General features: G+C 46.3%; 6 protein-coding genes across 6 annotated transcripts; 2 read left to right on the top strand and 4 right to left on the bottom strand.

Annotated features, from left to right (window-relative positions):
- Window positions 1–175: 175 nt before the first annotated feature.
- Window positions 176–967, bottom strand: FPRO_02017 (uncharacterized protein; the record flags this gene model as incomplete). Its single annotated transcript, XM_031222903.1, has 1 exon — window positions 176–967. The coding sequence occupies one exon, from the start codon at window positions 965–967 to the stop codon at window positions 176–178; it is 792 nt and encodes a 263-aa protein (XP_031074456.1).
- A 614-nt stretch (window positions 968–1,581) lies between these two features.
- FPRO_02016 (uncharacterized protein) lies at window positions 1,582–4,971 on the bottom strand (the record flags this gene model as incomplete). Its single annotated transcript, XM_031223014.1, has 2 exons — window positions 1,582–3,899; window positions 3,951–4,971. 2 exons carry the CDS (start codon window positions 4,969–4,971, stop codon window positions 1,582–1,584), a joined length of 3,339 nt encoding a protein of 1,112 aa, XP_031074457.1.
- A 2,747-nt stretch (window positions 4,972–7,718) lies between these two features.
- On the top strand, window positions 7,719–9,539 carry FPRO_02015 (uncharacterized protein; the record flags this gene model as incomplete). The annotated part of the gene is made up of 1 exon (XM_031223125.1): window positions 7,719–9,539. One exon carries the CDS (start codon window positions 7,719–7,721, stop codon window positions 9,537–9,539), a length of 1,821 nt encoding a protein of 606 aa, XP_031074458.1.
- A 1,141-nt stretch (window positions 9,540–10,680) lies between these two features.
- Window positions 10,681–11,016, bottom strand: FPRO_02014 (uncharacterized protein; the record flags this gene model as incomplete). Its single annotated transcript, XM_031223236.1, has 2 exons — window positions 10,681–10,797; window positions 10,882–11,016. The coding sequence occupies 2 exons, from the start codon at window positions 11,014–11,016 to the stop codon at window positions 10,681–10,683; spliced, it is 252 nt and encodes an 83-aa protein (XP_031074459.1).
- A 1,916-nt stretch (window positions 11,017–12,932) lies between these two features.
- On the top strand, window positions 12,933–14,372 carry FPRO_02013 (uncharacterized protein; the record flags this gene model as incomplete). Its single annotated transcript, XM_031223347.1, has 1 exon — window positions 12,933–14,372. One exon carries the CDS (start codon window positions 12,933–12,935, stop codon window positions 14,370–14,372), a length of 1,440 nt encoding a protein of 479 aa, XP_031074460.1.
- A 544-nt stretch (window positions 14,373–14,916) lies between these two features.
- FPRO_02012 (uncharacterized protein) lies at window positions 14,917–16,047 on the bottom strand (the record flags this gene model as incomplete). The annotated part of the gene is made up of 1 exon (XM_031223458.1): window positions 14,917–16,047. The coding sequence occupies one exon, from the start codon at window positions 16,045–16,047 to the stop codon at window positions 14,917–14,919; it is 1,131 nt and encodes a 376-aa protein (XP_031074461.1).
- Between the last annotated feature and the right edge of the window lie 566 nt (window positions 16,048–16,613).

The following is a 16,613-nucleotide window of genomic DNA, read 5'->3' on the forward strand; positions in this document are numbered from 1 at the left end:
TCATCTTAGATACCTATTGCAGTAAAAGCTAGATGCGGAGAGTGATGGATCTGAAATATAGCACTGATAACAAATGCAACTTGTAACTCCGGTTCAAAAAAGTCTTGGTGCTATTTGAACAGGTTATTTATGAAATCTCTCACATTGACCACTTTTGTTCCGCCCCCGACCAACATCAGTATCCTCCGATTGAGCTATCAGCCATGGGCTTGAACGTAACCTCGGTAGGCTCGTTCGTGATCCCCCTCTTAACCGCTTCCTCCATAATCGCAACTGTGGCTGTAGCACCAATACGTGTAACACCTAGCGACATGACGTGCAACAAATCGTCAAGGGTGCGAACTCCTCCAGCCGCCTTGACTTGGACATTCTCGCCAGATTCCTCTACCATGAGCTTGAGATGAGGAATGGTAGCACCCTTGTAATTGTACGTGCCATCCGACTGCTTAACGAAACCATAGCCAGTCGAAGTCTTGACGAAAGCCACTCCAATATCGGAGCAGATCTTGCAAAGACGCACAATGTGTTCCTCGTCCAAGTAGTCATTCTCAAAGATGACTTTGAGAATAGCACCGCGCTTGACAACGACATTGTTGACTTGACGGATTTCATCAGTGACGTAGTTCCAGTCACCGCTGAGTGCTTTGCCGATATTGATGACCATGTCGACCTCATTACCGCCGACAGCAGTAGCGATATCAGCTTCGAAGACCTTGACTGAAATGCTGCTATTTCCATGAGGGAAGCCAATGACGGGGCAGACCAAGACATCACTACCCTGAAGTTCCTGCTTAGCCATGGAGATTGCATATGGTTTGACACAGGCTGTAGCGACGCCGTACTTTTTGGCGATGACAAATCCTTGGAGAACTTCGGCGTCTGTCATAGTGGGATGCAGAAGAGAGTGGTCGATCATCTTGGCGATTTGCCGCAGAGTAACTGTGATCCGGTTGGTGTTGGAATTCATGATGACCTTGTAAGTGGGTGATTACAGTAACGATGACTTTGTTTGGATGAGAGGTGATGACTGAGTGATTACATTTGATTTCTCTCGGAGTCTCACGCTTTATATAACAAGTTCTCCAAGTCTCATATAAGAACACCATTGGCGGCCTTGACAGCCAATTGTCGTTCCCTTTACAGTAATTTGTTCCACCGGAAGACAGAGTGGGGCCATTTAGCAGTTGCAGCAGTGGAGAGGTAGCCGGGCTTGCCTAATCGGGCATTTCCGTTAGTGCATGGGCGTCCATTCAAAGATTAATAAAAACAATATCAGAGATGCTGAAAGTGATCACCACCGCGGTTGTACAGCTGAAAGTGCTAAAAAAAGAACTAGGGTTTGGTATTTATGTAGCCACTTCGTCCAGCCAATAACTACAGGTAACGCTTTACTGCCATGAAGCAAGCATTCATGTAAGGGCAAGTAACAAACCAACCCTATCAGGTTGGACTTAGAGAAGAAATGGCAAAAAGAAGAAGAGAATGGGTATAGAGCAGAAGAAATTCTCATATAATAGTTAAGTTACTTACTATATACCTATATAACCTAAGATTATTAAGACAACTCCTATTTACAATAAGTTAGCTTTTTAAAGTGCAAGGAAATTGGTTTTTATTTCTGAATAACTTACCCAGCATAATACCAGTAAAGTATAACCAATTAATGGTTTTCCTTTTCTTCAAGAGTATTGTTGGCTCGTCACAAACAGTTACATCCCGTTCTGTTTTGCCTGCCGTTTTAAGTGTGTCGAGGCTCTGGTCCTCCAACGCACTCTGTACCGTGAGGACTTGATTGTTTTGAACACGCTGCAAGTTATGGACCCTCTCCTCCACGAGTTGAAGCACATCATCTCTGCCTGGGAAATCACCCATCGCTCTGATCCACCCTGTGAACGATATCTCGCGACGAGGCCCATTCGGCTCGCATGACCAAGTTCGTACCTTGGATAAGGTGCAGTCAAGACGAGCAGCGTTAGCAAACCCCTCCTCTGTTTCCAACCTATCGTTAACGGTATATCGCCATTTACGCCTGAAAGAAAGGGTCTCTGGCTCACTGGGGTCGCCAAAAGTAAAGGTATCTTCCGTTTCGGGTTCTATACCTGCTGCAGTTGGCCACTGAACGACCAGGATTGAAAATCGAAAGTGGTGGTCAGCACCGATTCGAAGAAAGCGCTCTACTATACCAACAAAACGATGATTTACATCATATCTCTCATCGTCTAGCCAGGTATAAAACTCTTTAACGAGGAAGTATTGCCAAATCGAATGGCTCTCACCGACTGCGCTAGAAATGTATGCCTCTTTCCGCCGGAATGTGTCAAAAGCCGGCATCAGATGAGTTCGCATTTCGGGTCTGATGATGTTGAGGTTCAGGAGCATTTCTAAAACTGGATAGGTCGGCGTGAGGATAGAAGCATAGAACAGTAGCACAGCCTTTGATCGAGTATTTGTCGTTCTAGGGTCGTTCTCAATGCTCCATAAGACGTAGTCATTTGTCTCATGGTATGGGAAAAAGAGGGGTGTGAAGGACAGGTGAACGTTGCCTTTGAATCCAAGAACACTTGACATGCCCAATTTACCCTTGACCTGTCTCGATGCGATGTTAAAAATATATTTGCGTGTCCAGACTTCAATGCAGCCATCGAGGGTCGAGTCGTCAACACGTTTTAGCTCCGGCTCAAAGATGGTATCCATACTGCGTAGAAATTCGAATGGTTCGTGATCGAGATGATGCTTTTCACGCAACACCATAAGATCATGTGGGGAGCCCCCCAGTCGCCAATCAACGTCGCTCCCTTGAACTTTCCATCTAGCTAGCGTAAGCTCTGAAAGTATACTGACAGGGTGGGTACCATTCAAGGAGGCGGCCATTTGCTGTTGGATGTCATCATCTGCGAGGAAGTCTGCCACAGACCTGTGGGCGTAACCAATATTCCCCCGGCTGTCGAATTCAACTAGTCCCCCACACCAACCGCTTAGCCTAGTCCGGGCGATCTGCCGCCTTTCCTCCTTTTGCTCTTCTGATAGTTTTGCTTTGAATTTACCTTCCCTGGCAAACCTTGCGTTCAGGTTGTAATCGTCAAGGAAAGAGTACGCCAGTAAGTCCAGATAAATGTAAGTACCCCAACCAGTCACAAAAGCCACAAAGGGGATCATAGCGAGTGTCTGATATGCCATTTTAAGACTGTATTTGTCGAGTTTATTGAGTATATGCCTGTAAAGGTCGTTTAATTCGCTCGGGAATTCACGGACGATGTTGCGGAGCCCAGCAGGCTTGAGCTTGAAGTACCACTGACCACGTACGTTTCTGACGACTAGTGCTACCCAAAAGAAGACGCCGCTAGCCTTTTTGATAATGTACTTCGCCAACGCCGGCCTGAGCCTTGGGGTTTCAGAACTGGGAAGCCTGTCTAGAATATATGCCCTGATATCGTATTGTGTTAGCGTGTGAAGCCGCAGTCTCTTGGCTTTTGAAAACGATTCCATGAAAGGATGCTCCTCTCGGCTTGAAACACAAAGCTTAACATTCGAAGGGAAGGCGGTAGTCCAGCTATGTAGCCGTTCGACAAGATCCATATGGTCGGCTTGTGTTCTGATTTGATATTCGTCCAAGCCGTCCACAAAGAAACAGAAGCTGTAGTTGGCGCATACGTTCTCGCTACGAACAAGAAGGGCGAACGCTTTCCTGATATCATCTCCTGAGAGCGTTGCTTCCGTCTGTGTTGTCCAAGAGGTTTCTCTCGCTTCTCTCCATGCTCTTGGGAAAATGCTGGGTATCAAGTCATGATGGTGTTTGAGCACACTGTGCAGCAGCGAACGGTATAAACCGTCCAGTGATTTTTGATCCTCTGAGCCTGGTCGCCAAAAGAAGAAGCTTGATAACACAAGCTGATTTCCACCTGCATGTAGTCAGCATTATCTTTACAAGAACCATAAAACATTGCACTGACTCGCCCACTCATCCAGTCGCGTTCGTGTTCCCGGGTGATGACTCAAGAATTTCATCAAGGTCGATTTCCCGCAGCCCATCTTCCCTGATATGTGAAAGATTCCTGTTCCAGCTGAAAGCCACGTAAGGAAAGTCTCTCGTGATTCGTGTCGCATCTGTATCTCATCCTTTGTCTTCTTGGTTTCGTAGTCTCGTTTCTCTTCTCTTCTTCTATTTCGTTCTCGCTCACGGAAGTAATGTACCGACGCATCTGAATCATCAGATTCAAGTGTGTCAACGCTGTCCCAGTCATTCGGAGCTGAAGAAACAGACCCTGACTGGTCATTCCCGTCGATATCAAAAATCCACTGAAACGTCTTTTCATGAGCGTTTTCTATCATGTCATGCCTTTTATCCATGTCGTCGTGCTTTAGGCTTTTCAAAATTTGTTTGGTAATACTAGCATGGAGCACTGCTTTTTGTGTGTTCAATAACTGACGGATTGACTCATGGGTATCGATGCTAATCGCTGATAGCTCCGATAACGTAGCCTTTAGTGGATTTAGACTCTCGCTATGTTCTGCAACGTACTGAGAAAGCTTCTCAACGGGGATTATGGTTTTGAAGCCCATGTGAAGCTCAAACTGGCGACGATAAGTATCGAGTCTGTTTTCAAGCTCTTTCCGCTCGCCCTCGTGAAATCTGTTCTTCAATGCTGCCCAAAGGCTCTGCCTTTTGGAAGACAAGTCCTTCGGCTTGATTCGCCCCAACAAATTGAGTAGCTCCATACAGACAACATGGCAGTTTTTCGCGAGATCAACGAGTTCTTTTTCTTCACCAAATAGCTGCGAGGGTTGCTGAATCACGAGCCGAGCGGCGAATCTTTCCATTGCGCTCGCGACCGCCTGACTGTTGCGGTTCTCTGTTAGGGTGCCATCACTAGCCTGATAGATCTCGATCGACCCTTTTACGAGCTTTGCGCTGAAGTCAACGAAGGCGACAATAGATGACGCAAGACCGATGGCTGTTACCGGATCCAACATCCTGAATCATATGAGTTAGAGGCCTATCCCTTTGGCTGTTGATAGTTTGGTCGGGATACGGTGGATGAGATGTCAGACGACTCTCAAAATAGTTAGAGGTTTTTCAAGCGACAGAACAGAATGGGTTCTGGGGCTTAGCTTTTCAGCTTCCCCCCAACCGACCGCTGACATCCAGTCAATGGATAGGTGCCATGTGGCATGCATGCGCCCGCCTTGCTTGGCGCCTAATCAAAGACGGAGCCGACGGTTTCCGAGAATTATTCTACGAGGCCTGTTCGTAATATGGCCATAGCTGCCTGCAGTAGACGCCGCATTCGAAGATGAACGCAGAGTACTGGTGGCTAACTGATGATAACAGCAAAGTTAGTAGGGAAGTTGAAGTATCAAGTAAATATCACACATACAGCCTGATTTCCCGGATTGGGCGGAGTATGCGTATGTTTGCTAAGCAGAGTAAACAAGCAACACGTGTTAATGGATAGCCATTCAAGGGCCCGCAAAATAATAGGCAGAAGTGCATGTCAGCCTCAGCGTATACAGCCACATTATTACTGGATGTAAATACAATAACCTACTTGCAGGTTGTAGACGTCTCAGTGACAAGGCTTGCGGCATGAATGTGCGTTTTAAGAGCCGGCCTACGTTGTCTTAAGTAATCGGCTTCATGCTGTGGCAGTTGCTTAGATGTTATGGCATTATCTTTAAGTTATGAGTTAGATGTGCTATTTATAGTTGAAACTTGTGGCTGAGAGCTTAAATCAGCAGAGAGATATTAGTTCCACCAGGAGAAAGCGACACCGTCAGTTTATCAGTGCGGGAGCGGAGAGACCAACGGACATGCCTAATTGGGTATTTCCGTGGCCATCTGTAGGAGCAATAAAATGGCAACAGAAATCCTGACTTCTTTCTAAGCTAGAATCTCGTTATCGAGAAGCTACTGAATTAATTTTAAACGGTCTAATTAAGAATTTGTGTACAACCCAACCCCGGAAAATGCCGAAAGAACTCCAGGCTTTGGACGCTATGTCGATGCCCCGTCATCGGCAAAAACATGCTAGGAAAGTGTCAGAATTCATAGTCTTACTCGTGTTTATCTTTTGCTTCACTTACCAACAGCGACTCCTCGAAAGCTTCAGATGATGCATTTTTCCCTTTGCCGAATCCCCCACCCACCAACTGAAGTTTTCTTCTTTGGCGAAATACGACATCAGCCTGGAAACTGTTAGTGAGAACGACAACCGCACCGCTTGCTCCCGGGCCTGTTCAACAGTTTTTGCCGTGATGTATCTCACAACAACGACTTGAGATTCTTGACCGAGTCCAAGCGCTCTCCCAATCGCCTGCTCCTCGATAGACGGGTTCCATTGCGGCCCCAGGAGGTAAATACGTGATGTAACAGCATCTGCCAAGGAGTGAGAACTAAGAGGACATTGCACTATCAGATTCCCTCAAGGTCTTGATGTGTTTAGTGAGCGTTCGCGAACCATGGATCATGCCGTGTCTAATGGAATGTTTGCTGACGAGGAAAAGTGTTTTCTTCCAAGAAGAAAAGACGACTTTGAGAGATTAAGAGATCAGCATATTCTAATTGATAAATTTGGCTGTCAGACTGTTAGAGCTGAAGAAGCCTATCCAATCTTGTAACCTTTACTGGCGCTTGAGCATTAAGGCATGTTTTCCTTTCAATAACTAGCCTTATCTATATTTAGAATGCCTATTTTTAGCCCTCAAATCCTACCACCAACATTCAGGCGGCTTGTGCCCTTATCACCCGGGTGGTATTTTTGTCTTCTATGACCTGGTCTCTTTCTTTTCATTCCACTGGTTGTTCTTCCCACTCGAATCACAAGGAGACATATCGAGCCAACAGACTGAACTAATTCATTTTCTTCTTAGACTTATTTTCTATTGCAAACTAATAGCGGGAATGGTCACTATAGGTATATCTGACTTTAAAAACAGTGCTTGAAAAATTCAGGCAAACTTTGAGAAGCAAGAGGAACCTCGAAAGGTTTAGGACTACAACAATGAACTCATTGAAAGACTGTATTGCGTAAATACAGACCCAACAACATGTTGGCTGTCGACTCTATTGCAGGATCTAAACCGTCTGGCGCCTTTTTTAGAGGCGGTTAAGCAGTATGGTGAGCTGGCTAAAAGCGGGCCGTTTAGGAAAGAAAGATTAGGCATCTAAGCAGCTGTCTTGGATGCCATTGGTTGAGGTCCGGTAGATATTGGGGAATGTGCCCAACACTATCCCTCTTCTTCCACTTTTTCTGTCAGACCAACAGCATAACAACTCTTGGAAGCTTTGATTTGTCCTCATTCAGTCGCTTGCGACTGATGGCTCAGGCCTAAACCTGAGCTAATGCAATTCTGCAGCCGCCTTATTTACTAGGACTTGACCCACCGATGCGTGAAACATGCCAATCATGGCTCCTTAACCTCCTTCATGGCCAAATTCTTCTTTTTGAAATTGGATCGCATGGTAAACGGCCTAGACGGCCCAGAGGCGCTGAGTCGTAATAGTGGAGAAAAGGTCAGCCGTCCAACACCCTCGGCCCAACAGCTTATCACATTCTTGACAAGCTTTTATTGGCTTAGCGGTGCATCGCTCCCAACTACCAAAAGACAAATAAACAATAACGCATCCCATTTACGCGAATTATCCAATTGCTCTAATTATCCTCGGAATTCTACTTTGCACCCTAACAATCTTGTCCACTCGATTACGATAGCACATTGTCATGAGGTTGCTGCATACCAAATCTCAAAAGCTCTTCGAAGCCAGCGATGTCCCTGTTCCATTTCCACCATATGCTATTCTGTCCCATACCTGGATATCACCTAAAGATGAAATCACGTACCAAGATATGAAAACAAGAACCGAGGACATCAAGAAAAACGTGTACAAACAAAAGGGCTGGTCAAAATTAAAAGATTATTGCGACCGCGCTTGCAAAGATGGTTGGGAATGGGCTTGGATGGATACCTGCTGCATCGACAAGACTAATCCAGCTGATACTCAAGAAGCTATCCATGCCATGTTCCGATGGTACCAAAATGCCGGTGTTTGTTATGCTTATCTGAGTGACGTGGGCTTTGTCTCTCCTTCTGAGGCTACGGATCTTGATTCCAGCATGAACAATCTTCGAACAGCCGTTAGGAATGAATTCATCGGCGCTAAATGGTTCACCAGAGGCTGGACGCTCCAAGAGCTTCTCGCTCCGCACTATCTCATTTTTGTCGACCGTCAGTGGCACCATATGGGTACTCGAGAAAGCTGGGCTCTTGAGATCGAGAAAGCTAGTAAGATAGAAGCACGTCACCTGAATGCCTTCAACCCGACAGATTTTGCGTCTTGCTCGACAGCGATGAGATTCTCGTGGGCTTCGGGCAGGGAAACGACGGTTGAAGAAGATGAGTCATACTCTTTGTTGAGTCTCTTTGGCATCAGTCTCCCTCTTATCTATGGTGAAGGGGGAAGACAGGCTTTCAACAGACTGCAGCGTCAGCTTATTCATGTCTATCACGACGACTCGGTGTTTGCCTGGAAAAGCTCCCAGCCAGATCCCAAGCCAGGGATCGGGATACTTGCCCGCTCAGTAAAGGACTTTTGGGATGCTTCGAAAGTTACAGCAGGACAATACGGCAATGCGTACTCCATGACGAACAGAGGCCTCGAAATCACTTCCAAGTACTGGAGGCAGCGAAGCAATCCCGAGGGCGTAATCGTACGTCTGAATTGTAAAATTGGGATCGCCTCCGACGCCGAGAACAAAGAGCGCGGGATATATCTCACCCACGACGCTGTGGCCAACGTCTACCATCGGGAACGCATTCATGAGCTCTGCGATATAAGCCAACTTAATCTCAGTGATTGGTATGAAGAAAAATGTCGCGAGGCTCTCTTCATACGCGCCGATAACCATTTAGAGCCGGCCGCGCTTTCAGCTATGTTCGTGGTAGAATTTCCCGAGCAAATCCAAATCGTCAAAACACATGTCACCACCTTTGAACATTCTTTCACAACCCGCGGCATACAGCCCTTCAGGAATCTCACGAATGGGTCGTTGGCAAATGGAATTAGAACGAAAGAGCTGTCTATTGAGCCGAAAAGTGTAGTCTTCCTTAGCATCGAGCTCGAAGAAGATGGTACCAAATTACAATTTGATGTAATTATCAACCTCACAGAAAGTTGCTTCCCTTATGCAGGGATTCTGGGAAGGAGTGTACAGCCATGGGAACGGCTGGGAGATCCAATGGATGACGCTACAACCAACGCCATGTACAATGCATTGGCAAGTCATATCCATCGAACTCGTCCGTCGGATTCAACATACCCGTTGACAAGCACGACTAGAATGGGTAATCGGTTGATATCTACGAATATCCTTCCCAAACCTCCGCGAAAGAATGCACAAAGTCGAGGACGCAACATTACATCGAGAGAGTACATGCTGAGGATTCCAGTTTCTCAGTATGAGAACACTACTGAACGAGGTACAAGACTAAGGCCTCTAAATGGGAACGCGAACGCTGCAAAAAGACAAAGGGTATCGTATTGAGAAAGGGATATACCAGCGGCAGGGCTTTTTGAACTCGTCGCATGTAAGCAAAGGTGACAAAAGAGTGCACCGGACGATCTCAGGCTGATCTTATAGGCTCAACTCGGCTTTGATATCGGGTGGGATCATATATCGTGCCGCAACAATCAGCCTCTCATTTAGATAGATCCATTCTTCATCATCAATGCTGATGTCCTTCTCAAAAGCATCTTCCTTCCCGCTTAAGCCATTGGGACGCCAAACGATCATCACTATAGGCTATATAGTCAAACATAGAAGAAACAACAACGAGCGATAGAAGTGTAACACCATCTCAGCCTATGTGGCAGCCGGCTGCTGGAGAGATAAATGACTAATGGTAATAATGCCGCCCATTCAAAGACGATGGAATAAGGCGATGAAGAAATGTTGAGAACTGGCGCTTCAGCGCCGAGGACTCCAGAACTGGCTGGGGAGTCTTGCGATGTCATGGTAGCAAAAGACATCAGGGTTCTTTAATTATTATGTGACTTGGCACATTGAGTCTGACATCTGGTTCTTATCATACGGTAAGGCTCTTGAAATGAATGAGATTGAAGCCTAATATGACAGCCCACTCATATCATCGTCAGCACAGCCTACAGTGCGGAGTCTCGAAATGCGTCTTTGCGTAGGTAACCAATCAGCAAAAATGGGCAGGCCGGAACTCCTACGGCCATTATTTCGGTCTCATGACATGGCCTTTCCATCCAAGTAAGCAGAAATAGATTTATACTCCGTTGCGATAGTCGTTTAACCCTTTCTTTAAATGTATAAAGCCAGAAAATTGAACATTTAATTATTGCCAACGTGGTCCCACCGCGCACCCGCTATATCAGGTTATGAGGCAGTGTTGTCGCCCGCATGCAACCGCCTATGCAGCGAGACCGTTTACTGAGACGTGAAGGCGATGCATGATTCTATAGACTTTTACTTCAGCAGTAGTGTCGCCAGGGTCATAAACACAGGAGATTTACTTCGAAGCTTGAGGTAAGACGTTCCCAAAGCACTGAGAATGACCCATTTCTCGTTTTCTCCAGCTAGGATTGTATCTTGTTATTTCCAGGAAGCTAACCCCAAATACAAGTCTCAAGTATGACGCCCCATACCAAACTAAGCCGTTTCAGCGTTGGTTTAACTTAGGTTCCAGGTCCCTGATTTTCCACTGCAAATCGCGGATTTGTGCCTCCTTGTCCGCTTTGTCTCTTTCGCATATCTGGTATTGTTGAAAACAATACTGCTACTCGATGTCAAAGGCTGTAATGATAACAATTGCGATAAGGGTGGAACGGAAGTTGGAGTATCAAGTAAATATTGCACATACAGCCTGACTTCCCTCTCCGGCCTGGGAATGGGAAGAATATGCATTCCACCAAGTCGCAATGCTAGTGGATATGGCTATGACCGTACCCGTGAGCACTGCGATTTGCTGATAATATGAGTTCAGAGTGTCTGACATGTATACAATCTAGACCGCTCGGACTGATGTGGCTGAGATATAAATGAAAGGTGCTGGGGGAGATGTTTGGTATTTTCGAAGGAACTCCACCTTATTTGATCTCCTTTTTTTCTGGTTCCAGCTCATATTCAGGCCGCTATTGGCAAGGAAAAGTACGACCAATTAAAGGAAAACACGGAAGGTTACTTACGCCCGGTCTCTTAGCATTCTGCATGTATCACTTATCGCGATGTGCATCAAGGGTATGACAATACCCACATGACTGCCGTAGTGGTTGCTCAGCTTCGGACGTATTTTTGTTGATCATGGTAAGCGGGCGATATGGACCTATGGATAACCATTCAAGGCCCGCAGGATAACAGGCAGAAGTGCATGCGGTCAGCCTCAGCGTAATCGGCCAGATCATTACTACCTGCCAACAAAATAAACGATTTGCAGACTGTAGATGTCTCAGTGCCACCGCTTGCTGTGAGCTTCAACGGGATAAGCTTCCACAAACTTCAAGTTAATCCTGCCTAGATTATACCTCTCCACATCCATTTCTTGAATAGCATCATAGCTCATGCCACCGCCTTTCGATACCCTAAAGATTGACAGTAGTCGCAATAATCCGATATATCGGTTGCTCCTGTGCTCCGCTTTACTGGCACATTCGAGCAAGCTGTCGAGCCTATGGCATCGCACGGTCTGGTCACAAGAACCTCGTTGTAGGGATGACCGCATGCCAGAAATTTGCCGTAATGTTGCTTTCTTTGACACATTGCGAACTGCACTGTGCTTTATCAGTACTACGCCTAGTCGGAGCTGAGGTCTGGGTGATTGATGGCATTCTCACCGTGATTGTCTTTTGCAGGAGTCGTGTCGAGAAATGGTAGCTGCTGATGAAAGTCGCGATGAGGTGCGCTGGAAAAGGGCTGACGGGTTATCATATTCTGTTTTTAACACAGAGAGCGGCGATAGGCTGCGCACAGATGTCCGGCCACTAGCTACTCACACATTATGCATTCGGCTGCTTTCGGCCTGACCGGTCACCCGCCCGCCCGCAGAACAATAACACTGTCACACCTGACCGATCACGCTGAAGCAAAGCCTGATGGGCTGATGGCGAGGAAGTTTTGATTTTCACCCACCCTCCAAACGCACAGTCACATACTGGTTTGAGGGCTTTTAGCATATACGGCCATCGCCAAGGCCATCGAAATCCTGGTCTGCTTTTACTGTCATGTCGCTCATCAAAATACCGTTAGGTACCAAGTGCCACTCGGCTGAACTGTGTACTTCTTGCAGGAATGTCCTCGACACTTTCTTTGAGACGGAAGATTTTGTAGACAAGATTGTCCATGGTTCTCAGCATTCTCTCAGACAAGCTGTCGAACAAAACTGCCTCATTTGTTGCATCGTGTGGACCACTCTACAATTAGGACGGAGAGGAGAGTTAGCATCAAGGACGCTTCCTTCCCTCTGCAGAGCCTATGAGGTGTATTCCGACACCAGACAAGACTTCTTGATCAAGTTAGAAGTTGTCATTGAAGAGCATGATGCCTGTCATCAAGAGGTTTCATTTACGCATCCTCCAGTAAGATTTCGAATAATGCCTTTGTCTGGTAGGTCCTCTTGCACCGCTACTGTCCTATGACAAGCTTTCCACTCGTTTCTGCCTGTTCACGAGCTCGAAAGCTGGTGATGCTAGCCGAGAAACCTGCAGCTAATTTGCTAATGTAATCCTTGAAGATTCCGGTACCGCAGCCCCGCATCTAACCATCGACAGCTTGGGTGATAAAACATCGTCTCCTGCCACGCTGAGTTTGGCACGAAGCTGGTACGAGACCTGCCGGGATACTCACAGTCGGTGTGACATTCCTTTGAATGACAAACGAGGATGGAAACCCACTCGATTAATCTACTTCGGACGTGACATGGCGGATTGCTGGAAGCTGTGTAGCTCCCCCGACCCGCCTGCGCAGTACATGACGCTGAGCTATCGATGGGGCGTGCAACCGGGAACGATGCTTCTTCGACGTAACTTCGACGACTTTCACCGGGACACTCCTATTTCAATCCTTCCGCAGACCTTTCAAGATGCTATCACAGTGGCTCGTGCATTCTCCGTGGCATATATCTGGATAGACGCCCTCTGCATCATACAGGATAGCGACACGGATTGGGAGCTTGAGGCACCAACTATGCGTTACGTGTATTCCCATTCAGCCTGCAACATTGCCGCCTCTGCTGCTGCCGATCAACATAGCGGTCTGTTCCGAACAAGGCACGGAGAGAGTGTTCTCCCCGGTTTCTTCAAATCAGGAACTACATCCACCAACCACGGTACCGATAGGTTTCTGATATTCGATAAAGGTTACTGGAGTCGATATTTGAACTGCGGCGCTTTGCACAGTCGGGGTTGGGTATTCCAGGAGTGCTTGCTTGCTCCAAGAGTCGTCTATTTTGCCAAAGATCAAATTCTCTGGGAATGTCTTGTTGGAAACAAATGCGAGGGATTCCCTCTGGGAATCCCTTACCACCAACGAACCAAGGACCTCAGCCCACTCTGGGATTCTCTTGAAACCGATGTTGATCGCCAAATCTACGGAACGTCCAAACAAATGAGCTATAAAATCCATACTTTGTGGAGCAATCTTGTGGAAAGATACTCATCTTGTGACTTGACATTCAGCAAGGATAAGCTTCCAGCGCTTTCTGGAGTTGCCCAAGTTTTTGCCAGTGCAACCGGGGACAACTACGCCTACGGAATGTGGCATTCTAGAATCGTTGAGCAGCTCCTCTGGCGTGCCGCCACGCCTAATCCTGGCCGTTCCTTGCAGCAAAGCAAAGTGCCATCGTGGTCATGGGCATCGCTAGATGGGACAATAGAAATGACACCTATTCCTATCAGCTGGAAGTCTTTGGTCGAGATAGTCGAGATAAAGCATACCAACATGTTTGCGGAATCTTCCAGTCAAAGTTCCAACCCCTCGCTACGTTTGAAAGGTGCTCTCTCTGTCCTTGGAGAGTCTGGTACTAAGGATCACTCTTCTATTCGACTTGGCTCGTTGAGGCTCGGCTGTGATATCTCCCCTGACTACCATCATGTTCATGATGATAGGTCAAGTCACGCGGTTTATTTCCTTCCTACTCTTTCGGCTCATCCTTGGTATCCTGCAAAAAGATTCACTACTCAAGTGGTAGGCCTAGTTCTAGCTTTACAGGGCCAAAACACCCCTGTTAAGTTCCACCGTGTCGGACTGTTCAGTACGGACCGCTCGCATGATATCGAAAGACTTGGCCTCACCATAACACCTGAGGGATTAGCAACGCTCAAAAGGTTGGAGCATCAGCAGGAAATAGAAATTATCTAGGGTCTCATCCTCGGTTGAAAGGTAAGATGCATCTACCCAATGAAGTAGTATATATTCAATCTGTAATCTGCTCTTATAATCAAGCTCTTCGCAACGTGCCCAAATTCCAAAAGTGCTGACAAGTAGCACTGGTCTTTGCTAGCGCATTATAGAGCTCAATTATTTGCTGCATAATGCCCTTTAGTGCAGTAGTGAAGAATTTAGGGAAGCCTTTAATGTAATGCCAGAAAGCAGGAGGTTTAAAGCCTATAAAGGTTATAAAAAGACTATTTCTTAAGGCAAGACTTTAACTTAAGCCTATTATACTAATTAAAGCTAAGTTATAGTTTTAAGCTATTATTAAATATAATAGTTAAAAAGCTAAAATTGTAAGGTTTTTATTAGCTTTAAACTTATAAAGATAAATTAAAGTAAATTGAATTGAATTGAATTAAATTAAATTAACATCTTTAATTTATTTATATAATTAATAATATTATTAATTATACTAGCTATATAACTATTGGCACCTATATTTCTTCCCTCTATTCTCTCTTCTGCATTATCAAGTTCCGTTCTCATAGTTCTTATGAATCTCTATAAAGGCTTCAAAAACCTCACCGGCATTACTTCGGTCGTCTACATTATATACCAACATTTTAGACTCCACTAGCTCCCGCAATTCAAGTCGAAACTTTTCCATTCTCGGGCTTAGTTGTACGGTCGGGTCTCCGTTCAAAATACCATTTATATGCTCAATATTGTCTCGGAAGCGTCTATCTTCAGAAAGGGCAACTTCGAAAATCTGACGAACGCCAGTTGTGCCAGAGTGAAGCATTGCTTCAATAAAAGTGAAGCAGCACGCCATCGAAAAAACGTCCGATTTTTCCGAAGGACTATTTCCAGGTATTTGTTCCGGTGCTAAGTATCTTTGGCTGCCTTCGTGCTCTGTAGGGTCCCCAGCCCTATGAATTTTGCTAATGCCGAAGTCGATGATGAGAGGTGTGAGACCCTCATTCTCGTTCCACATAAGCATCAGGTGTTCTGGTTTTAGGTCCTTATGCCTGACCTTTTGAAACTTATCAACAGCTAGTCTTGGGAGGCGAACAAATGCCTCTTCAAAGTCCATGTTTATGATTGACTCCAGATATGTGGGGTCGATTATCCATAAAGTAGTTAGAAATCCGAGGCAGTGCCCGATGAAATGGGGCCATATATCGGGGTTTCCAAGCGGATCCCAAGGCGCGATGGCCTTCGCATCTTCGCCATACAGCATCACATTGACGAGATCCTCCAATGACAATTTAGCCCAAGGTTCCAGGATGATATAAAGGGCAGGATCTTCCTTATCCTGGCCAGGTGAAGATTGCTGGAGAGACTGACCGCCTTCAACGTAGAAGGCGGCTTTAATGAACGGAATATACCATGATGCGATGTTGTCCAGAAGCTCAAGCTCGGTTTTGGCTACCCGGGTCAGAAATCCCCGCCTTGTTTCTGAGAATTTCATTTTCTTGCAAGCTAGTTGTTCACCATCCCGTTTAGGATAAGGGATTGCATAAACGACACAGGAGGATCCCGGCTTTATCTCAGTCTCCGTACCCGGAGCCAGGTTGTAAAAGGAGTTATCGTACCGGGCATCGCTGATTGAGTTCAGGACCACAATATTTAGCCCTTGGAGGTCGCGGGGAAGAGGCATTTTGATGATATTTGCAGATATTGAGAGACGGACTTTTCTCTTGATTGTGCCTCTGGAATCGTGTACGGTTAATGCAAATAATTGCGACGAATGGATAAAGTTCGATATAGGTCCAAGCAGTCGTTGAAATCGGAGAGATTCGAAGGAGCGGGGTATGCGAAAGGCCCCGATATTGATTAGACAGGTCGGCAGCCTGGTAGAGTTAAAGATGTCAAAGTATGGGCTACTAAGAGATAATAGCTTGTTTAGGTGTGAAAAGATTTGATTGCTGTCTCCAGAAGCGGGATTGTGATTGCACTTATATTACCTTCCCTCTGCTGGGATGCCTCAGGTTGTGTTGGTCGGGCTGAGCCTGACAGATGCGGCACAAAGTCACACGACGTCAGGTATTGGCGAGAAGGATACCTTTATCCTGAGGTATGTCAGCCACTGAACCACCGTCAGCATCAGCAAAGCCGACTGAGCGGGCCCTGATATGCCTCCTTCGCAGGTGAGCGATCAGCAAAACAGGGCATGTCAGAACTCCGACGGCCCTTATGTGAGCCAAGTGACATGTCAAAGTCGGC

Source organism: Fusarium proliferatum, assembly GCF_900067095.1.
Source record: "Fusarium proliferatum ET1 genome assembly, contig: FPRO_scaffold001, whole genome shotgun sequence".
NCBI lineage: Eukaryota > Fungi > Ascomycota > Sordariomycetes > Hypocreales > Nectriaceae > Fusarium > Fusarium proliferatum.